A 25,921-nucleotide genomic window follows, 5' to 3' on the forward strand; every position below is an offset into this window, starting at 1 on the left:
ATCTGTAGTAGCCGAGCAGAAATAAGAACAATATGTTCAGATGAGAACGATAGAAATGAGCTGAATTTTCAGGACAGATTTTGAGGACTTCTGGCAGGGGTGCTGAATAACTAGGGGTAATATCAAGAGAACTAGCTGGGGATGTGCTAGGGTAATTGCCTTCCTGGTGAGAAGACATGGATGTCTCGGGCACATTTCAGTAACAGTAGGAACTGACTGTAGAACTGGAAGGAAGACAGATGATTTTGACTCCCAAACAAGATCTTTTGGCGTTGACGGCCGTGCTGCAGTGCAGTGCGAGGAGGGCTGAGCAGGCGTTGCGGGACGGTGCGGTGGGGCAGGGGGCTGCAGACGGCCCCTGCGGTTTGTGCGCGGCAAGAGCCCGGCTCCTTGAGCAACGCCAAAGGTACAAGGCCATGGCGGGGCTCGAGGTGGCCCAGAAGGGTCCGGGGGAAAAAGAAGTGCTTTTACGGGGCGGGTGCGTGAGGGTCAGCAGCGGTCGGAAGGCAGGCGGAGGGTGACGGAGGAGAGGCGAGAGCGAGGGCAGCTCGGGGCCGAGGCGGGCCGCGGGGAGCTGCCCCGGCAGCCGGGAGCCGCGGGCAGCGCTGCGGCAGGGCCGGGGGCGAGGCGCGCAGGTAGCAGGGGGCGGAGCACGGAGCGCCGCCGCCGCCGCTCCCGCCTGGCTCGGGTCACCTGGGCGGGCCGCGGCTCGGCCCTTCCCGGCTGGCCCGGCCCCCTCGACGGGAAGTGGGAGTGAGGGGCCGCGCTCGGCCGTCCGGGACGGCGCGCCGGAGCCATGCGTACCCTCGCAGTCGCGCCCTGGGGCCGGCTGCTCCTCGCCGGCTGCTGGCTGGTGGCGGTGGGAACGGTGGCAGGTAGGAGCGGGAAGGGAGGGGAGGAAGGGGCGGCGGGGCCGGCGGGCGGGAGCCGCAGCGGCGGCGCGGCTGTGGGCTCGGGGCACGGCCGGTCAGGCATCTCAGTGAAATGTCTTCGTTGTGTAGTAGAAATCGCCCGAAGCTCGGCTGCGTGCGAGGAGTGCCGGTGGTGTGCGCTGCCTCTGACCGGGCGGAGGGACGGGGGTGTTTAAAGTCTGCCTTTCTCTCCCAGTGAGGCAGCGTTTGCCGGGGTCGGCAGAGCGCTTTTAAGCTCCGTCTTCTTTTCCTTGGACTGTCTTAAAAAAGCAGAAGACCACCGCCTCTGTTTGTGCGTGTGTCTTGCGGGGGTTCCTGGAAGTCAGCGAGGGGCTGGCGAGGGCGGCCGGGAGCTGGCGCGGGCTGCAGGAGCCCGGCGCAGAGACAGTTTCCCTTGCTGCGTGCTTTGTGCGTTGCCGTTACTTTTAGTTTCCTCGCTTTTAGGAGCAGGAACGTTTAATTGCGGTAAAGAATTGTTTTGTGTTTGTGTCTATGAGGGTTATAAAAGAACCGGGACTCAGAGCTTTATTAGTTCTGCCTTTGCTAACGTTATGCAAAACTATGAGCTGCAAACGTTAGAGAATTGTTATTTTTCAACTGGCAACAATTCGTTTTATCACGATGAAATCAGCCTTGAGAAAACAGAGAAAGACAAAACGAAAATACAGAATCTTTACAACACTTTTACCACACTCAACACAAAGGTTTTGTCGATGTTTCCACATTACAGATTTTAGTAATGAAATGTTTTCTCTGCCGGACTGCTTCAGCTAACCTCTGCTAGTTACTGCTGCACTTTGTTTTCTTGGAAGCATCACCTCGGTTTTCTTAAGAGTGAAATAATGCCGTGCCTGTGTTTTTTGTACTTGGTCTTTGAGTTGTTCTGCTACATTGCGTAGCAATGAGATCTTAATAACAGAAGTATTAGCCTGTCTGTATGTTTTATACAACAACAGTATGAGACTGACCAAGTCTGCGAATAAAAGCAGACCTTCGGCATGAGCTTAAGAATTGTATAGATTAATCTAAAACCTACTAGATTTAAACGTTTTGTACTGATAAAGTTGAATGATATATTTATAAACCTTGAACATTTCTGCTTCATACTTTGTGCAGTAAGAAATCTGCAAGTTTAAACACAATTACTTCTTACCAAACCTATAAAAAGCAAACGTGTAGAGCTTCCGAACAGCAACCAGAGATGACAGTGTGCATTTTTTAGTGGCTTGTGGTTTTTGTAGGCAATAAAAAGGCTGCAAGATTGACATCATGAAACAGAACAATGCTTGGATTCTTGGAAAAGGACGTGGTCTTGTTAAATAAATACACATTTTGTTCCATGTTGCAAACTCAGCGTTTGCAGACGTAAGGCCCCAATGCTCTTCCTAAAACCCATCACAAGTTTTTGTTACTGGAAGAGGTAACAGGCGAAGATGTTCTGGCTAGGATCAGTTTTCTCAGAGGAGACCGTCCAAAACTTTCTGGCCTCCTGAGATCAGCTGTAAAACTGAACAAATAATAACAAAAAGAAATCCCCAAGATTTCAAGTATTGAGAAAGCTAAGCATGTTCAGACTGAACCAGCAACTCCGAGTAACTAATACCATCTGTTTTCAGTTTGAACATACATGGTCTGCACATACAGGTGGGCATGCAGGTGGTAATAACGTCTGAGCTTTACCATTGTCTGGCCTTTAACTATGCAAAGGTCTGAAGAAGCTACAATTTCTTGTTGAAATAAGCTGTTATGCTTTTCCATCTGCCCTCTTCCTTGTGCTATCACCATGACTTGGATGGAAAACTTGATCTCAGTAGAATCATTCTGCCCTTTCCCTTTATGCTCCTTCAGACAGTGGGGCAAATTGAGTCTGGTTTCCTGGGATGAGCAAGTTTCCTGGGACAAGCAAGGCCTACAGCACTGGTTGCTGTCAGTTTGAAGTGTTTATGAAACTGCTGCGTAACAAGGGAACTGTCTTTCCACAGACAAATAGGTGGTGGTGGTGCCTCGGCGATGACACCCATAGATACGCCTGAGAGGCAGTCTTGTTTGGCCTCTTATTTAATATCTTCTAATAGTACACATTAGAGTAGCCTTTAAACTGGAACATGTGATGTTCCAAAGAAATACAAGGAAGAATTTCTTCACTGTGAGGGTGACGAAGCACTGGAACGGGCTGCCCAGATGGGTTGCAGAGTCTCCTTCCCTGAAGACATTCAACACCCACCTGGATGAGCTCCTGTATGATCTACTCTAGGTGGTGCTGCTCTGGCAGGAGGGGTCTTTCTTTGGAGGTGCCTTCCAGCCCTTGAGATTCTGTGATTCTGTAATTTCACTTTCATTTTCTTAGGGAATTACCAGTTGGTATTTTTTTCCAGTATTGGAGTCTGACACATACTTCAACTTTTCCTGGCAGTTTTTTATTTGCCGCTGAATTTCTCTGCTTTGTTTCCTGATGCAGCCCTCAGGCTGTGTGACTGGGCATAGAGTAGGTTGTGACTCAGTACACAAAAGTAAGGAAGGGTCAGTGCACCAATGGATTTATCCTAGCAACTACTCTGTGTTGTGGCTCTTCCTCCGCTGCTGTCTTGCTTTTGGGGAGGTGAAAAAAAAAGTCCCGCTGAAGTGTGCCAGCAGTAAATTACTATTTGTCTCACACTGGTTTTGCTCCCTGTGCCAGAGCATAGCATTGAAAGTTTAATAGGTGAGTAATTGAAAAAGCAGTGTGGTTTCTGTGTTGATTTTTAACCTTCTTGGTTTTGCTTGGATTGGGCTGAATTGTGGTTCTAACACACAACTGTCACTTGCAAGATGTAATCGCTTATCTTTTTAAAGTTCTGTCTCTGAAACCACAGTGATAGATAACTTTGGGGTACAGTGAAGTATGAACTGCTTCACAAAACGTATATTCTGTTTTTACTAAAGGTTCAGCATATGTAATGCAAACTCACAGCAGAAAAGACTTGAAAAATGAGACTCATCTTCCCTCCCCAGGCATTAGTTTTGTTAGCACAGCCACTATGTTGTTACGTGCTGCAACTTCTTCAAAATCACTCTTCAATGATTTTTTTGTCTGTATATACATTTCTTAGAATTATTGAAATGGTTGATGGGCTGAGGTAACAGGAATAGTAGAAACAATATAGTGGGCAGTAGCTTATGTGATAGCAAGTAGCACCTGATGAAGCTGAGAAGTCATTTGTGTTTCTGCTGGACAGTAAAATGCGGACCAACAGGATTGTTGACACTGAGAAGTTCTATTTTTTTTTTAGGAACCAAAGTTCTTCCACCTCCATCCAACCTCAACTACACTTTTATCCAAATCTGCACCCTGAACTGGACATGGAACCCTCCAGAGAACGTCAGCAGTAGCTGTGAGCTGGAGTATTCCAGTGACGTGGTGATTGATGAGGTCCCTCAGGATATAAGAGTAAGTGTATCGTGTCTTCAAACTCTGCTCGGCTGCAGTAAATTTCTTATCGTGACAAAACTCTGTGTGTAAGCATATAAATATATATAAATAGAGTTTTCATATAGCCTTTATTTGTTGTCATGGAGTCAAAACCTCAAAAATGAGTCATACCAGCATGTGGGATCTTCAGATCAGAAAAATCTCTCTGTCCCTCTCTGATAATTGAGATGCTACTGATAACACAGAACTACCATCGTAACAGTGTGAAAAGGTTAGTTTGAGTCTTTGCTTGTGAAGTTTTCTAGGAAAACTAAAATACATAAAGGGCAGTTTGCATCTTTAAGACTTAAATGGCAATTTGCAAAGGCTGTATCTCATTTTGAGCTCTATTTGAGAAAGAGACGTGCACATGAACCTTGGTGTAGTGGTGATTTGATGGCAGAATGTCTGCTGAAGGTAATGTCAAGTATTGACATAGTCCTGCACTTGCCCCCTCCGTACACTTAGAATTGTTCATGGGAGTTGCATTATGGAGACAAGCTGGAACACATTTGTTCCCTGGAACAGAAATTACAGAACTTTGTTTTGGGCTTTTGTTTTTCTGGTTGGGTTATATAGTTTGCAGCCCAGATGTGATCTGTGGTGTCGATTAACATCTGTTTGGTCAGGACTGAGAGCAGCGTTGCCATGGTGCTGAACGGACTGCAGGACATGTTGGCACAATGTATTGCCAGCAAGATGGTGTACTGTCAGTCTGTAATTCCAAAGTGAGAAATTGAAGCCTTGAACACAGCTGGCTGGGGCCAACAGCACTGCTGTTTCAGATATGGTTAAAATAGATACAATGCTTCCTGAAGCAGTCCTTTGTTATTGAGCCCTATTACAGTTTTATGGCCTGATGTTTACAGTGCCCTCTTCATGATGAGTGCCATATACTTTCTGACAGCTCCAGGAATATTCTGGACATGAACAAGGCTGAAGTTTCACAAAGAGCTGAGCTAATTTAATGGCCCAACACTACTAAAAGGGTGGTACTTGACACCTCCTTCTCTAATGATCTTTATTAGACCTATTAGCCAGCCAAACTTGCTAACTCAGTAGAAACCTATTTAGCTCCTCTGATGGGTTCAGATGAACAAATTGAAAGTCTGCTTGGTAAAGGTGCTGAAAGAGTTTGTGGAAGGGTGTAAGAGATGTTAAGGTCAGCAGCAGCGGAAGCGCTGTGGGACAGTGGTCTCACATGACAGGACGAAGCAGCCTCTGTATCATCTTGCTGCATCTGTCTGCATTACAACTGTTAGAACCTCATCTGTTCATTGCTATTTCATTTCCTTGCCCTCTTATTAGTGCCAATATTATTAATTTTTTTGTACCCAAGTGGTTACAGGATTCTTTGGTTGTAACAAAGATCATTTTTTATATCTTGTGTCAAGTTAAAAGGCATCTCCTAGCCCAATAAAAGATGCTTGACAAAGTGTATGATGAAAGGGTAAGCCTTTTTCTCACATGAACACATACTCTTGTCTGAAACTGGAAGCTCATGACTCCTTGGGCCTGCTGTGGTGTCACTGTGGTTAGTAGCTATTGTAAAGTTTGGGTTGATATTTGTTTTCTTTTGCTCCTTAAATCCCTGCAAACTCTTCTTATTGCTTTTTTGGTGATGTCTTCAAATGTTCTTTCTGATGTTTTTCATGCGCTCCTGGGCACACACACAGAAAAATGAAGGTTAAATCTGCTACCTCCTGTTTATATAGCTTAGTAGAAACACACTTATTTTACATTATCCATGAAGACTTACTCTAGGATAATTTTTCCCCACGTTATACTGTTCCTGAATCTCTGTGTGGCCTTTGCCTGTGTCTACAAGTCACTGGAGGAGAAGTAGTTTTCCTTTGGTGAGTTCTGAGTGCGCCCGATGAAGAAAAGTGATGCTGAGGTTTCCTGTGTCTTCAGACACTCATTACATTGGGCTTTGAGTCACAGTCTTTCTGAGGGGCTGCAGTGTATGCTTACTTTAAAGGTAATCCTCATGTGTCTGGTATGGTCTACCAAATATTCTGGTTTTCTTTGCCCCCTGTCTAAACCCAGGCATGGAGTAAGAGCCGTTTCCGTGTGACGGACACGTTCTTGAATGCGGAAACGAGCTTCAGAGTGAGGAGTGAGTGCAAGTATGATAACGGCAGCGAGCCCAGCCGGTGGGTGGAGGCCTCCCTTCCTCCTAAAGGTAACACCTGCAGTGCCCAGGCCTGACACAGACCTGCCTGTTCTGGCCTGAGGACACGCAGCCTTTTTTTCCCTGCTTTTTTAATAAAATACCATGGAAACATACCATAGGGAAATAGATACCAGTCACAAGGAGTAGTTCAGTTGACCTTAAACAGACTGGTTTTGCTACATTTAAACACAGCTGGAGTCTTATGATGCTTAAAACCTTATGAGCAACCTTATACAATTTAAGTGGTTTTCCAAGACATCGTGATTCATGTTCTTCCTCTTGCCCCTGCTCTGGTTGTGGGATAAGAGGTGACTAAGGTTGTATTAAGCCATCTGACTTCATGACTAGCATATAACTCTGTTTATCTAGTATAATTTTTCTGTACAGGCAATAGTCCCTAAAACAGCCCTACATTTTTAAGATTAATTTAGCAAATTTATCATCTTTCTGAATTAAGAAAGGACTTAATTAATAGTAGGGTTCTCTCTGCTTCAAAAAAGGTGACTGAGATCTATAAAGCTGTATGTAGGGAAATGGATAGAGAACATTTTTGTTGTTTCTTGACATCCAAACATAAGGAGTCAATAGCAAAATTGTTAGGAAGGAGACTTTAAGGAATAATGTGTTCTGCTGGATGCTGGAAGTTAGGAGGTGTAGTAAGGAAATAGAGCCTCTTGCCTTGAGTAGTAAAAGTCTGCCTAACCCAGGAGTGAGGCTCAAAGTGGACAAGCATCTGAGTACCTTATCAGGCGTGTCTGTCAAAAGGGTATTCTGTAAAACTGGGGAAGCAGTCATTAGGACAGGATACACTAAATGGGTTGGGGCTTTTAAATACTTGTCAGAATAGGAAAACCATTTTCATTTTCCTGTGCTCTTAAGGCAGTTGCTACTTCAGAGAGAATGCAAGCTGGGAAGTAGAAGGCAGTTTGGGGTTTGCTATCAATAAAAGTCTGGGCTGTTGATAAAATTAAAGTGCATGTTATTTTTAGTTGGTAGAAGTGTTGCTACTTCTTACAAGGAAAAAATATCTAACATGCTGTAATAATACAATATGAAGAACTTGTACTAAAATGCAAGTTTGAATCTTGCCTTTCTCTGTCATATTTCTTCTGCCTGGGAGATACACTGACATCTCTATTCACAATTGCTATGTACTCACTTGAATTTATGTTCTATAGTTTGGATTTTCAAGTTTAAATGTCTGGAGGTATGTGGGTCTCAGATCAATATTCAACAGTGTTGCTTTTGTCCATATTTAAGTTAGATCTACAGGCACTTCCATATTCAGAATACTGAGAAACCAATATTGTACCTGGAGAAGTATAATGAAATGCTGACTGTTTGTAATGTTGATGGCTGTAATAACTCTAACCAAGTGCTGTCCCTATAATTGCCAGTTATTTGGCTCCTTTTTAAGGTACCTGCAGTTTTATAGTTTCCCAATCCAGCACTTTGCCCTTAGCATCAGGTAACTCTAAGCCACAATTCGGATGTGGTTGAAACACAGATTCACCGTTACAATTAGCTTGCATTTAGAAGTTATTCTGCTGAGATTTCAGCTATTGCAAGTGATAAACAACTGGAATTCACCATTTTCTGCGCTGAGACAGGCAGCGCAGGCTGAGGTAACCCACCTCAGCCTTCCAGACAGTTTCAGTTATGTAAAAAAGGATGTTTTACTTCTGGAAATTGCAGAGAAGATTTTGCTGGCAAAAGAAATCTTAAGAGACCTTTCCAACTTGCCTTGCAGGCATTCCAGGTACTGCTGCTGTTGACTTGAGCTGTGTTTGGCACAATTTGGAGTACATGGTTTGCACGTGGCGTCCCGGGGAGAACGCAAGCGGTGATACCAATTACATGCTGTTCTACTGGTGTGTCTCAACTTTTTATTCCCAACTCTGAAGTGCTTTAGTGCTAATCTTTAGATTTATATTACACATTTTACATTACACATCTATACGTGCTTTCTGTTGCTTTGAAAGGTCTCAGGGCATTGTGTACAAGTTAGCGTTCGGTCCTGTCCAGCAGAAAACTTCACTGCTGAAGGGTCCAGAGGTTGCTGTTGCTGAGTTATTTTGGGAAGTTGATATAAATATTATGTGATGCACTGACTGCTTCTGTAGCCCTTTTAAAGATAACTGCTGTTGCTTTCTATTTTTTCTTTTTTGATTGTGGATGAAAAGAGGGAGGAATTAAGGACTGATCTAGACAAATATATTAATTGGGAGTTTTTGCAGCCTAACAAACATGGGCTGCATGTATCAGAATCCCTCACTAATGGATGTGTCAGCTTTTTAAATGACTGGAAAAGGGTTTGAAAGCATTAATAACACTTAGCAGTTGTTTGCATCTTCGATGTCAGAAATAACTGATTCACCTTGAAAGTTATGGAGCACATCTTTTTATCATCATCCCTTCTTGCCAGCTGACTGCCATAAATAGACTTTTGTTCCAAAGGAACAGAGTTGTTGTGTGAGCAAAAACTTGGCAGCGAGGCCTGTGCATGATAATCTATGAGTACTTCTGCACGTCGATGGGGCTTGTGGAATGCCAGATTGCATTGCTTCTGCAGAAATATTGAAGTTTTCTTTCTGAAAGCCCCTTGTTGTAGTTGTAAATCAGCTTTCTGTCTTAACTGAACTAATTAAATAAGCTTTTTCCTCTTCCTCTCCAGTGGCTGTCTCTCAGGCTGGCTGTTCAGTTTAATGTATTCAGACAGCAAACAGCAGAAAACTTGCTGTTTCAGTTAAATGCAGGAGGACTGTTCTCTCTCTACATTGGTACTCAAATATTTTTTTTCTTTATTACAAGAACAGTACCAGTGAGACAGTGAAGATCTGACTTTCTGGGTACAGGGATACTTATTGGAACAATGTTTCAGATTAGAGCTGATACAGATTTTTAACTTGCCACTTAATTTTAATGTAAGGTGTAGCTGCAGTAACAGCAACGTGTTTTGATTCATGCTGCTTAGAAAAATACTTTGATTTTAAAGCTGAAAACTAAAGGAACACTTGAATTTGGGTCTGAAAGACACATTCTTCATAACACAGGTGTGATGGGGTTTGGTTTGATTTTTCAGACACAAGTGAACAATTACCTAAAAACTTATTGTGTAGTTCCATTTTATGTTCCTTGATAGTTTCCTCTAAAACCCTGTCTTTTAATCCAAAGTGAATATTAATATAATGTTAGCTTGGAACAAATGCATCCTTTCTCTGTGTGTGTGTGTGTGTGTGTGTGTGTGTGTGTGTGTATGTATGTCTATATACATACACACACAGAGTCATCACAGTAATACTTGCTGAAACAGATGCTTAGGAGAGCAGGTTGGTGCATTGGCACAGTGCTGTCTGCTCTGAGCCTCCCATCTTCATCAGCCCCAGAGCAAGGAGGTTGTGAAGAGAGAGGAAAAAGGGGTCTGTCCTGAAAACAGGACAGACAGTTGTGACTTCCCCAGCCCCTATATGCTGATGAGATGTGAAGTAAGAAACTTCACTTCTGTTGTACCCCTAAATGAAGTTCTGATTTATTCGGTATCACTCTTAAATAAACTTTAAAACCAGTTTTCTTGGGAGGAAAATATACTGGCGTGTTTTCATTGGAACTTGGGGAACAAAGAGAAGCAAGGGAGGATGTTGTCATAGCTTCTCTGTTATTAGAATGCTGACGTTTTGAAAAGCAAATGCAGGTGATAAGTGAAACTCTACCGTCGTGAGTAAGATCTGCAATACCCAAGGCATGGCTGAAGGGGATTGATCACTTCATTCTCTCATAGAAGTGCAATTCTGTTGATGGGAAGTCACTCAAATTAGTTTACTTTCAAAGTTTTTTGGTTTGTTGGGTTTTTTTCCTTGAAATTGTTTTCCCATGTGGAAAAGGGGAGCCAAAGCCAAAAGCAGCTCTTACCTTCGGTGCTTCGCTGTAAAGCAAACCTGCCGCTCTAAATTTCTCATACTCTTTCTAAGGTTTGAGATAAATTTAGAAGCTTCTGACTTTGCTTACATCTGTCCTGTTCTTTCAAAGTTTAAAAAAATATATCTTTTACTCCTATAGGTTTGATGGTTTGAAAAACCATCAGAAGTGCAGCAACTATTCTGTGCACCAAGGAACCTTTGGGTGCAGTTTCAACCTTAGCTTCCCAAAAGTCACCAGTACTTACCCAGCTATAAGTATATTGATTAGAGGTGACTCTGAAGAAATCAGGCCTGTGTGTGCAAGTAAAAATCCTACCACCCTTGGTAAGTTTAAGACCACGTTATTAAAAATAATTAAGAAGTTTGCAGGTATATTGTTGTGTTTGAGAAGCTTGTACCTCATAAGCTGTAGATGAGCCAACTCCTCTACTGATTGTTGATTGGGAAATGATATAGATAAGGTTTGTTGTTTGGAGGATGAGGGGGTAATTTTCCAGTAATTTCTACTCTTATTCTTTAGCTGTATTAGGCAATACAGGACCTGAGCAATTTTTAATATACTTTTAAAGTAATTCCTCCATTTTGCATTTCAGTAAAACCTGCTACACCAAGACACATCACCCTGTCAAAGGTTAACGATGAGATACGTGTGGAATGGAGTGAATCAGACACCTTTCCAGAAAATTGTTTGGTTTATGAAGTTGAGTGTCACACTGGTGATCTGGACACTGCTTGGAGAATTAAAGTAATTTTATTTTTCTTGTTAACTGATGGGTTTTTTACGTATCTTTTGTAACTTGTCTCAGTATTCACAGTAACTCGAATGTCTGCTGTTAAATGCAATCTGTGCTGCATGTGACTGGTGCACTAGCTAGGAGTGTTTGGTGGAAATAATATTTCTCTGCCATACAGTAGGTTTCTTTTAGTAATATCTATCCAGTAATATCTATCCAGTGGAGTTCATCCTGAATCCTTGCCATCGTTTGTTAGGCCAAAGCAGTAACATATAAGGAGAGCCCAATTAAAAATGTGTATACTAAACTAAACTACACTTTTCAGGAAATCCACTGCAGTGCACATTACCTTGCTTCTCAGTGATATGGAACTCTGGTCTATTTGGTGTTGGATTTTCCTCGTTTTGGTCTCTGCTCAGTCAGATGGCTGCCTTGGTCTTGAATGACATGACTCGATTACCATAAAGCAAATTAATTGCTGGCGTGCACAAGGACACAGATTGTTGTACAGGAATGCAAGGGGATGGAAAGATTTGGGATAGGAGGGAAGAAAAACTTGAGCACTCTTAGGTTATGCTGGTCTTAATGTACAGGAAAAAAAAAGCATTGACTTCAGTGTCTGGATGTACTCATGCCTGGATCTGCATAGCCAGACTGGCTGCTCTGTTTGATCAGAATGGTAAACAACATGATTTACATTTAAAAGTTAAGTGGCAGTCATCTCCTGTGGAACTGTTTGTCCTACCTCAAATGTAGCAAACTTGAAAAATACCAGCATTCCTCAGGAAACTGGCATTTTGGATCAAAAAGTCAATGAAGTTTGATCCCAGCTAGTGTGTTTGCCTGTCTGTGTAAGAGGCATCACGGGAGACTTATGCATGGTTCAAGTTGGATCAAGCATTGCTGCCCTGATGTAGAGGGGAAGGCAGCATGAATCTCAGATGGTTCTCAAAGAAAGGAAAACAAAACAAGAGGTTCTGTTCCAGACATTAATCACTGATGCTGTATGATAAATGTAGCAGTGAATAAGATTAAATCTTACCTTTGGAATCTCTGTTTAGGCAGTCTGTGCTGGTTCAATGCTCCCTTGTCCTGTGTTAAGGAGTTCAGTATTCAAAGAAAGATCTTCTAGCAAAACATTCAGAATACATTGACTGCATGATGAAAGCAGGCTCTAAAGTGACAGTGTTGGAACTGAAACAAAGCAAATTCCTTCTTTTTTTTTATCTTAGGTTAAAAATAATTATACATCAATTCCTAGCATTGATCCCAAGAGCAAGTACAACTTCAAAGTGAGAGCAAAACCAGATCCCACATGCTACAGCAGCGAGCTCTGTAGTGACTGGAGTGAAGAAAAGAGTATTGGTGAGAGCTGTTGTTCCTGTAATTTGTTGCACTTTATTCTACATCTGAAAGGCATCTGATGCCTTCTGTCTGATAAAGAAATGAGATTCAAAGATCATCTTGATATGTATCTGTTTTCAGTGTGAGATTAGTGGTTGAACCTGATGGCCTTAGAAGTCTTTTCCAACCAAAAGGCTTCTATGGTTCTATGATTCTATTTAGTTCTAGATGAAAAGAAAGCAGGAGGGTCCTAGTCCTTCAGCAGTGCAATCAGTTCCTGCCTGTACTGGTGTATGTGTTGCTGGGATTGCCATCAGTAGAGCTATAGAATGATCCCTTTGCATTTCCTTGCCAAATGTATCTACCTTATAATGTCATGCTTTGAAAAATGAGTCCTTACCTACAAAAGTGTTGGTGTATTTGAAAACCATTCCACCTATGAGGAGAGTTAATTTGTTGTCATTATTCCTAAAAAGCTTCTCAAAACATGCCCAAGTTTCTACAATTCTTGTTTTTCCAGGTGAGAAGATGGACTCCACATTCTATTTTGCTTTAATAATCACCATCCCATTAGTAGTTGCAGTATCTACAATAATTCTACTAATTTATCTGAAAAGGTAAGTAAGGATCTCCCTTCATTTACAGTCCACTGATTCTGATTGGTCTGTGACTTGAGTTACAATTCATCTCTCATGTAGGTAATTGTCCATGATGTGACAAGTTTCAGTACCATCTCTTTTATCCATAACATAAATATCCATATGGATTGAATGACAAAAATGGCAGCACCATGGTGCCTCAGTCGTTAGAATTAGGTTTATAGACCATTGCTTCTATCTGTTTGCTGTTAGACTCTTGTTTCACAGCTATTGCATCCCATCTCTTTAAGCAACAAAGTCTACATTAAAAATTAACACTATATATAAAGAATATTTTTACACTTGCTGCTGTCTTTGACACCAGTGAAAGTTATTTAGAGTCTGTCTGTGTGAATATTCCCATTTCCTTTTGGTTTGGGGAGTAAAAGCAAGAACTGGGTAGATTACACAGAGAATGAAGCCTGCCCGGTGATGCCACAGCTAACTCCACAAATTTTCTTGACTTCACCCACGTATGGCTTTGAAACTGTGATTTTTACATAAATGGATCTTTCATCTACATGTTTTCTCTTTCATTTTATGAAGGCTGAAGATATTAATTCTTCCACCAATTCCAGACCCTAGAGAAATTCTTAAGCGTATGTTTGGAGAGCAGAATGACGATTTCCAGGTTAGTAAGAAGCTGTTGGGCCAACTAATCTATTGAACCAGAATCTGTAGGCTTCCAGTCTTCTTTTTCCTAATACCTATGCCTGTCTTAAAACCACTGTACATAAGTATGCCATGTGAAGATGGAAGTATTTACAATAGTATGAGTTGGTCAACCAACCTGAGAGGGATTTTTCATTCCCTCAGATTGAATGGGCTTTTCTAGATCTGTTAGTAGAACTGCATTATTCAGTTATTTCATAGGCAGTTTGGGGCTGATTTGGGGACTGGGATTTTGGGTGGGGGATTTCTGGTTGTTGGGGGGTTGGTTTTTGGGGTGTTTTAGTTTGGTTTGGTTTTTTTACAACTCCATTAAACTACTACTTCTGAACATTAAGCTCTTTCTCTGCTAGTTGCTCATATTTGCAATGCTGAATAAAGCTATTCATATTGGCTTCCACATTTTTAGCCCTTTCATGTTTGGCACAATGAGCTGTGAAGTAAATCAGGACATTTAGCTTCTCACTGGCAAAAGAACAAAACTAACTGTAGCTGCTTCAAGCTTTGGCTGATGAAAGACTTGCTATGGGCCCTTACTTCTGGAAAAGTAAACATATTGAGAATGGAAATTCTTCTTTCCAAACAAATGTAACTTGTTATCTCTTTATAAAAATCCTCAGGGAAGTAGACTGACAAGCCCTAGTTCAAAGCTGGGTATGAGGCAGCGGGTGTTGATCTCTGATCGGAGTCCTGGTTCATTTTTGCTTCTGAGTATTATCTTGATCTTCTCTACATGCTCAGGATGTCAGTGAAAACTCCTACAAAGTGTGTACACCCTCCTTTCATCCTCCTGCCTGAGCCTCACCCATTAGCTGTAGTTGGAAGCACCCTTAAGATGGGAACCAACCTTCAGTTCGTCCTCATCTCCAAAGAGGACAACTCTTCTCTTTAGCCAGGCCCAAGCCATGTCCATAATAAGCACAATTTGTTGCCCAGCTGCCTTGGTTTTTTTTCTCCATAATATAGGCTACATGTTGTGGAACAGACCTGTGTTACTGGGCTGAATGCTTGCCATGTTAAAAGTGGTGTTCTTCTCTTTCAGAGCTATGCAAGGGATGATTCTGTGAACACTTACGACAGGTTAAATAAAGAAGAAGAAATTCATTCCTTAATTTTAACAGAAACTCCAGAGTCTGCTAATTCTGAAAAGAAAAATGACAAACTCTGCTTTACCAGTGACAGATGAGGAAACTTTCATTCCTGCTGCCTTACCTCAGGTGACAATGTAGATGAGAAGAGGCCTGCAAGACATCCACCAACTTTCACTTTACCGAGTCCTCTCTGAGCCTTACTTCTCTGATGCTCAGAAGGTACAACAGCAGGAGTGGCCATTCTTCCATCTCTGCTAGAAATACTCATCTTGGATCATTCAAGATGAGCATGTACATGAATTTCCTGTGACTGCACTGCAGCATATCTTGTTCTGGCTTCAGCCAGCTCTGCCTTCTGACTTGTCATTTGCACTTGTGTTTGTGCCTCACTTTGGACTGTAAATGGGTTTTTTGGAACAAGCATTGTAACTTCTCTGAAGTATTTGCTTCTGTTTTGCAGCAGGTGAGATGAGGCTTGTTTACACTAGATGGTTTATTAGTACTATTATGTGGAACTGCTGCCAGGTAGGATGGCAGAGGGTGGGCCTTTTGTAGATGGGCTGTTTCACATGCTCCAGGGCAGGGCATTTTCCAAAGGGCATTTATGGACTGACCTTCTCAGGCTTCTGGTTGGTATGCCTCAGCTGTGGCCTGGCCAAACCCCATATAAGAGAGCTGTTTTGTATTTAAAGATCTGTATGAAAAGCCTCTCTTGCTTTCCAGCTGGTATTCAGACTATTCATAGAAAAGGCTTAGGGGTTTTTTTTATCCTTCCAAGGGCCTGTCCTCAGATGCCTTCATGAACTTCTTGGGTCATTTATACTTTGTTTAAAATGAGAAACAGATATTATTTTTTACTTGTGTTGTGCAGTGGCATGTAACTGTATTGAGTCTCACCAGACTCGTGATTCTACTTTGGCCATATTGGTCTGAAAACACCTGATTTATGGAAGACCTGAGTCTATCCAGCAAAATTACCAGGATGGATGAGTGAGTCTAAGAAGCTGTGGTCAGGTTGGTTAGCAAGTGCTATACTGCTGAAACCAAATTAATTCAAAGGCTTCAAGACCCATCCCTATTGCTGAGCTGATGGATTTGGGAGGAGAGGGAATGACAACCTTAGCCCGCTTCCAAAGGGATAAGCTTTATTCTTTCTGTGTAGTGATGAGGCTGTGATTTGAGCTTTCCCTCTAGGAGCTTAACAATTTAAAACAAGGTGCTGATTTGACTTTTTTTTTTTTAAAGGAGTTTTTCTGTATTTTACTGCAGCAGTTTGACTCTTTTTATTTTTGTGTGTGTGTAAATCATGCATTGATTTGTTAATTTTTTGATGGTTTTGTTTTGAGGTTCCTTTACCCAACAGAGCTCAGCAGACTTTCCTGGCACAACTGTGACTGATTCTCTGCTCTAAATTCTGAGTATTAAGTTTCTACCCTGTGCTACAAGGGTGTTAACATCAGTACCCTGATTGTGCTGGAGGCAGAAAGCAATGTAATGAAGGAGAAAGGGTTAATAAGCTGGTTATGGCTAGTGTTCAGGAGTTTCTCCTCACAGCTAAGTGCAGACATTAGTTGTTGATACAGTCTTAGAAGACTGAGGAGAGATCTCCTCAGAAATCTGCTAGGAGCAAACTGGATAGCCACTAACCTCTCAAAGTTCAGATTCCATTCAGTCAAAAATCTGAAACCAAATGCTGTATATATTTTTAGAACACACTGTTCTGTGAGAAGTAGATCTAACAGCTTTCTTTTTCCATCCTTTACCCTCTTACATATTCCCTCCCTCACAATAAATCCAATTCTTTCCCCAGTCCCCACTGAACCTCTCAAACATAGTTTCCTTCATGTCTCTTACCTATGTCTTCTTGTGGTAGAAAGGGGAGGAGAAATGTAGCAGAACAAGCAAACCCTATATTAGTTTACATCTACTTATAATCAGGCTAAAAAAGACATTATAAAAATTGGTTAATGAGACAAAACAAGAATAAAGCCTCAGGGATTTCAGTGAGATAACTCAGGTTATACAAAGTCAGCTAGCAGCACTACCTGATATTCCAGAGGTAAAGGAATAGCACTGGGGAAAGGGTTATTAAATTCCTGTGCCAGCTTCATTCCCTCTTCCCCCCAACATTTGTATCATTATAGTGATATAAATATTTCTCAAATCTACCTCATCTAGAATGTTGCTCATCATAGACCACTAGACAAGCAGAAATGTGTTTGATTTCAAGATAAGTGAGCATAACTGTGTAATACCAACTTTTGTGGCTTTCAGTATAGCAATCTAGGAAGATGATCCTTTCTACATTACCCTAAATTCTTTTGACTTTTGTTTTGGTGTTTGTGGTAAAACCAAAGCTTATTTGTTAAAAAAAAACCAAACAAAACAGACAAAACCCCAAAAATTTGTAAAGCCAAAGGAGTGTAAAAAAAAACAGACAGAAGGTGTTTGGCCCAAAGTAAGACTTAAATGGAGAGGATCACTATCCAGATCACTTTATAGAAGTGGTTTGGGTAATTCTTTGTTTTGACACACCTCCTAATGGATGGATTTCTTGAGCCTGTGTTTTGGCATGTACAGTGAGTGTCTGACTATATTTTCACCTTTAATGTGTCTTGTGTGGTTAGGGTGGTTTTAGCTTGAAATGTTCCAAGTTTTGTGCTGTTATTTGTTCCTTATTGCACTTACTTGATCTGTAAGGTTGTTTAAAGAATTAATAAATATGTTTTAATATTTTTCAATATAATTGCGTGGCACTTTGCTCTTGAGTTGAGAAGGTAAACTGACACAGAAGACATGGTGGTGGTTTCGTGAGAATCCATGTTCGAGGCATGCAGAACCTAGGGAAGGAAAACTGAGGATTATTTTGCCCTCTTTCAAAAGTGAACTCAGCACATGAAATCACTGAGGAATGCTGCAGCTGCCCTTTTTTTGCTGGGGTAATGAAGAGGAGATGGAGCTGTGCACAGGACTTGTGCCCTCACCCTCTGTGTACTCAGTGCCCTGCTACTTCCTGGCATTGGCATGTTTTTCCATAACACTGTAGAGAGTTGATACATTCTCAACCTGACATTTGACTGAGGTTGCTGCAGCTTTACCAAATGTGGCTCCAGTATTTTATGTCTTCCTTAGCTGCTGAAGTCATTGGAAATGCCAGGTTGCTGAAGTGATGAAAGCCATTACCTAGTTGCTTAGACCCAAACGTGTTCCAGTGCCAAATAAACACATTAGCAATGGCTTCTTTGAAATATCAGAGAAGCATACTTGATTCCCTTCAGTTCAGTAAGCAACTCATGCAAAATTAAGGCATAAAACATGGTGTTAAAAAGCAAGACTCTGTATTTTTCTTTCCTAATTCAATAGTTTTGGTGGCAATAATGACCAATAATTATTAATTGAATCACTCCCCATAAATGACTTTTTCCTATTTTAGTACATTATGTTAAATAATGTATTTGACATCCTGGAAAAATTAAACGTGAGTGCTGTGACAGAGCTGAAGGGCTCTAAAGGAGTCAGCAGATGAACACATTGAATTGTAAACCGTGGCATTTGAGTGCTATTGACAGATTGGGTATTTCCATTCACTGGAAAGTGCAACAAACCATGTTCTGAGTTGCAACATCAAATATTCAGAATTTCCCCTGGAAGGGAAAAGTTGATTTATTTTTTCATTAAAAAAAAAAAAAAAAGAAGAAGAAGCTTTCAGTTTTGGAGGGTTTTCCCCTCACCCAAGCAAGAGCTGAAGGTAGGTGAGTGGAAGCCCAGGTATGGTCAGGCTGCTGCAGAAACTTCCCTCCCTTCTTACCCCCCAGCATCTGAGATCTTCAGGTCCAGCAGTGGGCATGGTGGGGCTGGGAGGAGCAGATGTGACAGGATTACTGAAGATTCATCAAGATGATTCTGAAAGACTTCAGCTTTACTCAATATTTGCTAAAAATGTTGTATGGGAGCAAGCCCCACGGGTTGCGTTGTCAGCTGTAGAGATGTGGCTTCTAGATAGTACTTCAAATCCAAAAGCAAAACCAGATTAACATCTCTCTGTTTGGATGAGCTTCCTGCTATCTGTGTTGAATCATGGTGAAAGTAGAAGACTTGAGATCACTTTGATGTAACTAAATCCACGCTGTCACCACAGCAAAGCAACATGGGTTTGGGTGGGAGGCACAGGAGAGAGACAAGCTTTCAGGTCCGGAAACTCTGCCTCAGGTTTGTAACTCCTAAGAGCCTGAAACCTTGTTGATGAGTTTTGGGGATTTTTTTTTGCTCTCTTCTTCTCTGACTACATTGATCAGGTTAATGAAATCCTTTTTCTTTGCTTGTAAACCTTGTGGTCTTTATCACTGATGTATCCCTTTGACAGCTGTGGTCTGATTATCGCCATGCAGCCTTCTGAAGGTAGTAACTCAGTGGGGAGGATGATGTCTGCTGTCAGCACAGAGCTATAAAACAGTCAATGTTTTCTAGCAATACTCTCTGCTGCTTCTTTTGCTTTTGCCAAAGGAGTGCAATTACTTTGATGACTCTTGCACAAAGCATCCACAAAGAGATGCTTTCCAGTTAACCAGTACTTCCAGTAATCATACTCTTAGTTTATTACATTGAAGTTTTCCTCTATTTAATTTGACTCAGACTGCTAAAATGGGCTTGGCTAAGAGCATGATGAGATTGAAAGCTCAGTGAGAAAGAGGTTTTGTTAAGGTCAGGTGCTGTCACTTTTTGGAAACTGGACAAGATTTACTAAGCTATATCAAAAGTCAGCAGCAGCTCAAAGCAGGAGTTAAACCAATGTGTTGCTTTAAATGCAGAGCTGGCCCTATAACTTCTGTGCTAAATAAATAAATCCAACTGTGCTTCATTCTTGGAACAAGCTGGTGTGTGCAATGGGCATCCTTTCTCACTGATCTAACAAAAGACCTGTTAGATCATATGCTATCAGCAGTTGCTACCTGTGAGCTCTCTGCACATATACATGTTAAATACAAGAAATGAGTCATTTTTAAGGCTCTTGGCCATGTCTTTGCCACTTCTCCTTAATCTGTTTTAACGCAACAAGTTGAAGCAAAATCCACTGATTTTTTTTGACAAGGGCAGTGAGAGCACCAAGATTAGCTTGTGTCTATCTAGTTTGCCTGTTGGAACCTTTCTCCCTCCTGCACTTCAAAGATTCTTAGCCTCACTAGTTTCCTTCCTTCACACAAAATGTCAGTGTGGAAACTTCAGAAATGCCAGCTAGGTACCCTTAAAGGGTGTGAAACTGCTCAATCCTTCAAATGTCAAAGTCAGGACAGGGTAAGTTACTCATAGTATGGCTACTTTAGCTGTTAACTGCACATCCCATTGTGTTCTAGGAAATATCCAACTGGAGATAACCCTGATGAGGTAGATTGCCAGGTACTCAAGCACAGCCAGTAGTCAGCGTTTTTCCACAGCTGATTTTCATAGAGGTTTTATTACATACAAGACTTAATCTCTCGTTCTAGGGAAAATAAAAGGTAGAAAAGCTGGTAACATACAGACCAGTCAGAGAGAAGGGCATCTGCCTTTGTATATGTGGGCTTCCAAGGGCTGTGTTTCAGCGTGGCTCAGAGCAGAAATCCTGCAGCCTTGGAAACACTAGGCCATTTCTATTAGGTATCTAACATCATTTTTGTTTGTTTCTGGGATGTGTGTAAAGTGCTATTGATCATCCATTTATTAAAGTTTAGGCAGGGCTGGAAGAGTTGTCAGGGCACCAGCTGCCCTGTGCTCTTCTGCTGAGCAGTGGCAGAACAGAGACCTCTTGGTGGAGATTTGTCCAACGTGAGCAAAACCAATCCTCTGGTGAAAGTGTCTCCCAAATGTTCTGTCCCACTGCTGTATTCTCCTTAATTAGAAAACTTCCACAGTGACTGATCTATATTGATTTTGCTGCAAATTAAGTTGCCTTTCCCTCCTTCCTCCCCTCACCAGGAACTCTAGTTGTTTAGCATCTGCTTTGTGCTCTGATCACGCTGCCTTCAGTTCTGTCTCTGCTCTTTTCTGCTTTGAAGGAAAAAAAGACCCTGGCCCTTTCAACCTCATCTCCTAAGTTATGTTTTCAAAGTCATTTATTGCTTTTGTTGGTCTTCTCTAGAGTGGAGTGTGTTGCTAAGCCAGACTGCATCATCCCCCAACCAGCAGAACCACTACCTTCTTTGTCTCTTTGTCTTCTTTCCCAAAGCTCATCCAGACCAAGTGGCTTCTCCTTCTTTCTGTGGCAAGAGATTGTTCTGTGGCTGTTACTCCACCATTTGTGTCTTTCTACAATTTCTGAGCTTTTTAGCAATGCTGCTGCCTTGTCAGTTAGTCCTTACTGCAAAATGGATTTCTCCTGCCTAAGGTATGTTTAATAATTCTTTTTTAGTCACCTGGATTTCTGTGCCATTTGAAAAACTGCTGCAATTGTTAAATACTCTGTGTCCCTGAACATCTTTCTGACCACTCCTCCTTTGATAATAACCCATGGAGTGCCTTCTTCACATGATCCATTTGTTTAAAACACTGAATAAAGCTGCTAACCTGACAGATTCCTGCAAAACAGCAGCATTTGCTGTCCTGCTGGGCCATCCAGTGCTCTTCCATTTTTTTCAGCTAGCTGCATTTCCATCTCAGTGATCAACTGCTGTATTTCCTCAAGCTGATGAGAAGGATGTTGCCTCATATGTTAGGCCTATCAAAAAGGGAAACTGGATTGGTTTGGCATGAAGTGTTCCTAATGGCTGGTAAACAACATCAAGTGATTAAAAAAAAATGTTTACTTTGTTCCAGAATTACTCCAGGGATAGAAGCTGGACAAATGGACTAATAATTTCTTGGATGCTTCCTTTCTGAAGACAAGCATGATGTTTGTCCCTCAGTTTTTAGACTTCTGTTTTCTACAGACCTCAAAGATAACTGCCCACGTTTCAGGTTGCATCAGTGTTTAGATTGTTAGGTGCTGCAGGATCAGCAAGGCCCTACCCACCTGAAGACATCCACTTTATCTGAATATTCTCAAGCCTGTTTGTCTGGATGTGTGTTTATTTGCTTGTTGAAGTTTATTTGCTTGTTGAAGTTTATTTGCTTGTTGAAGTTTATTTGCTCTGGTTATGGATAATCCTTTTTGTAAAGACTAAAACAGAAGGAAAATTGACTGCAGCAAGCTTCACTGCAGCCTGTTGTGATTGTTCTCATCTGGTCATGAGCCTGTACTTCATCTTCCTTTACCTTGTAGGGTATCCAAAGGCTCTGTTCTTGTCTGATTTGCACTCTGTTAACCAGGACTCACTTTAGCCCATTGCTTTCATGCCCTCAGTCATGCTGGAAGCTGTGGGTCAGAGCCTGGTTCACAGTGAGATGAGGGCTGGAAGGCAGAGGAAGGACATGCTCAGAGCACACGAGAGGCCTCAGTGCTCACCAAGCCCAGCACCAGGAATTACAGCTTGTACAAAACAGGCTTTATTGTCACCCACTTGCCAAGTGGGGCTTTTTTTTCAGATCATCTGTAGTGGTTTTGGTAGCAGGGAAGGCCCTGCTGTCCCTCACTGGGCATCTCCCTGGGTGCTCTCCCCTGGGCATGGCTGCTCCCAACCTTTCAGCTTTTCCTCCCATGTGTACTGGCCTAGCTCCTGAACTCCAGTGTGCAAGGGAGACATTTGCCTCCTGTAATGGGCATGATGTGTCTTTCTGGATGATTTGGAATATGACCATGATTCTTCATATTTAAATAACAGCTGTGACAAAGCAAAGGTATTTTCTGACTGAACTTTATAAATGTGCTTCTGCTTATATTGTTCTTCTGTTACATTTATCTCCTGGTTTGTTAGTTGTGTCTCCACTTTTACTCTTTGCTAGGTCAGATAAGCAAAATAAACCTGTGAAAGAAGTGTTTTCTGCAGCATGCATAGCTCATGATACAAGAATAGCCGTGTCAGCAGTTTCTCCTACCAAGGCCCCTGCTGCTTTCATAGCTGAGTTGTGTGCGGCCTCTACAGGAATTGGTACACAATGAACGCCTTTATTATGCTGCCTAACTTATAAGATGCTTCTGAATGAGTGACAGAGAAACAATGAAGGAAACTTGCTGTTGTGTGTAAACTAAAACGACACATTTCACTTTGTAGTCCTGCTTTGAATCCTGAGTAGGGGAGTAAAACCTTCCTTTCACTTTGACAGGAAAAAAGCCTGTATTTTTAAAGCTAAATCCAGATAGAACTGAAAGCTTTAGCATAGCATGTTGTATCTCCAGAAACACAGGATCCAAACTGGGTTGATGCAACACAGATAGAGATGGGACACCACACTGATTTGCTTATATGTTTGTTTTGGTTTTACCTTCCTTCTTTGTCTTTTTTGGTGCAATTGGGTCAGTTCTTGGTTCTCCCTTAATAATAACAAAGGTGAAAGCTTTGCTTTCTAGAGGAAGCTCTAGCCAGTTGTCTTCAGGACACAGAGCTCTGCAAAAATGTCAGACACTGAGAGATTCATGGCAGGCTGTGGTGTTACTTATCCCTTCTTAACAGATGCTCTCAAGCAATGCCATTGCCAGCTGCATCTTGGACACGTCTGGCTGTCGTTATTATCGCTGGAGGATAAGGAGCATTTTGGGAGAGCTCAGGCTCCTGTTATATTTTATTTTGGTAGCTCAGAAGGTGGACAGGGAGGAAAAGTGTCATATCTTCCATGCCAAAGAAAAAGACTGTGAGGAGCACTGCAACAAATGAAGCCTGGATTGCCACAGGTTAGTGCTGGGCAGTACCTGGCAGCCCCTTGGCAGGTAGATGTGCTGGCACCCATCACCTGGGACACATTCCTGGGGCTCATCCCTCTCCAGCTCTCACAACCTGGCAAGAGCAGGTCCATGGAGAAGCCTCTGTCTGCCCTTTAACAGTCAGCTGCGAGTGGTCAGAAGGTCCAGAAGTTGCTCTGGATAAGAATGGAAAAGAGAGGATGAGCTCGGACACACTACCCCCACCTCCAAAAAGTGGGTTTACACAAGGAGTGGAAAGGTAAGGTGGGAGTGCAAAGGTGGCTCCTGACCAGAGAGAGGCAGGACAGGCCTGGGGGGGCCACTGTGACCAGCCGTGGGACCTGAAGGGCCAGCAGCAGCCGGGACAGGGCTGGTGTCAGCTACTGGAGCTTGTTCCGAGCACACGCTCGGGATGCTTCTGTGGCCACGGAGCTTTTCTGGCCGGGTGGAGGAGATCTTGGGGGTCTGCGGTTCGGTGTTTCGTGAGGAGGATGCCTGGCTGAGGGGGGTGTTTTGCTAAGGCGAGGTTTCACAAGCCGTTCGGCAGCAGAGCCGGCGCCAGCCCAGCGGGGCGGGCGGAACGGGCCCGGGAGCGCGGCCCCGGCGGAGCCGACGCTGGGGGGCAGGAGGGGCCCGCGCACCGGCCCCAGCACCGGCCTCGGCCCGGCCGTGCCCGAGCAGCCCCTGGCCATGTCCAAGACCCCCCGTACACCCCCTGGGAATCCCTGCCCCCCCATGCCTGGCACTGTGTGTGGCCCTAGGACCCCCCATTCATGCACAAGCACCCCTTGCCCATGCCCAAGACGCCCCCATACGTGCCTGGGCACCCTTGCGTGTGCTCAGGACCACCCCCATGCATGCCTGGCTACCCTTGCACATGTCCTGGCAATGCCTGCTCACACCTAGCTGTCTCTTCCCGAGGTGCCCAAGCACCCTGCAGCCCATCACACCACAGCTGCTGGGTGTGCAGGTGTGCTCGTGGGTGTACAAGGGTGCTGGAGATGTGCCAGACTGCTGGGGGGGATGCAGGTGTGTGCATACTCCATGGCATGGCCAGCACTGGGGATGATGCTGGCACCTGGCTGTGGGGGTGAGCAGAGGGAACCCAGCAAGATCAGAAGGGTCTTTGGTTGAGGTGTAAAATTCAGCTTAAGTGTGAGAAGGGAGCAGATGGATGGATGGATCCCTCATGGTTTGCACCTGCCAGGAGACACCTACAGATTCAACTCCTGAAATTTAATTTATGGATTTTTTAACTGAATGCAGTGGGTGAGAGCTGCCCAAGGGTTACCCAGTGTCAGCAACAAGTCTTTTGCAAAGAAGGCTCTTGCAGCCACCTTCAACCCCTAATCCTAGTAGCAGCTAGTCTCTGATACTTCAACAAAACCTGCTTTCTTTGTTTCAACTCAGCCTGTATTTTCTAAGAAGCAGGTCTGAGCAGCTGTGACCTGCCAGTGTGCTTCAGGGCTGCCAGTAGCAGATGAGTGCTGTGGTTGTGCAGCATGTGGCACTGATGAAGCTTCCTCTGCGGCTACACAGGTCTCCACAGTGACAGGTTACATGCAGCACTGCTGCCTGCTGGAACATCCCTCAACACGATACACACCTGACTTCTGCTCCTGATGGATCAAGGAAAATTGGTACAATGAGACAAATAAATAGGAAAGGACCTGGGGCTGCTCAGCCAGGACGGCATGAAAATGATACTTGGGAAGTCCCTCAGGGACAGAGTGGGGTGCCCAGGCCCTGTGCGAATGCCTGAGATGACAGGGAAGGGTGGCACTTTATTTATAAGCTACTAATGACCATCTCCTTGGCATTTCCTGAAAACTGTAGTAGTTGGCTCTGCTTTGCCTGTTGATGAGTGCTCTGATGTCAGCAGCCAGAAATCCTGCTGAACCGGCCTGACTTGCTACCCAATGAAAGTCAGCTAATCTGCTGTCTTATCTCTCCCCGCCCCCAAATCACCATCCACTTCAGGCATCAGAGGGAAGCTAATTGACTATTGAGCTTCCTTTTCATGCTCAGACACCTTGGGTGACTTGGTTATTTTCTCTCATTTTAGTTTCCTAAACAAATCTCCTTCAAAGGTGGTGCTGGTGCAGGTGTTGGAGGTGTTATGTTGATAAATATCTACCCCAAAAGCAGAGGAGAGGCTTTGCTTCACCAGGTGCTCCCTGCCTCTTGGAGAGATCTGATTGCAGTTTTGTTGTGGTTCCCAGCTCACCAGGGTGATGCTTAACG

General features: G+C 43.1%; 1 protein-coding gene across 1 annotated transcript; it reads left to right on the forward strand.

Annotated features, from left to right (window-relative positions):
• The first annotated feature begins 737 nt into the window (after positions 1-737).
• Positions 738-17,674, forward strand: IL13RA1 (interleukin 13 receptor subunit alpha 1). Its single transcript, XM_062006617.1, has 10 exons — positions 738-875; positions 4,181-4,338; positions 6,409-6,544; positions 8,286-8,406; positions 10,592-10,776; positions 11,046-11,197; positions 12,419-12,551; positions 13,051-13,147; positions 13,715-13,799; positions 14,880-17,674. The coding sequence occupies exons 1-10, from the start codon at positions 797-799 to the stop codon at positions 15,021-15,023; spliced, it is 1,290 nt and encodes a 429-aa protein (XP_061862601.1). The 5' UTR covers positions 738-796; the 3' UTR covers positions 15,024-17,674.
• The last annotated feature ends 8,247 nt before the right edge of the window (positions 17,675-25,921 follow it).

This window comes from Colius striatus, chromosome 13 (genome assembly GCF_028858725.1).
Source record: "Colius striatus isolate bColStr4 chromosome 13, bColStr4.1.hap1, whole genome shotgun sequence".
NCBI classification, from domain to species: domain Eukaryota; kingdom Metazoa; phylum Chordata; class Aves; order Coliiformes; family Coliidae; genus Colius; species Colius striatus.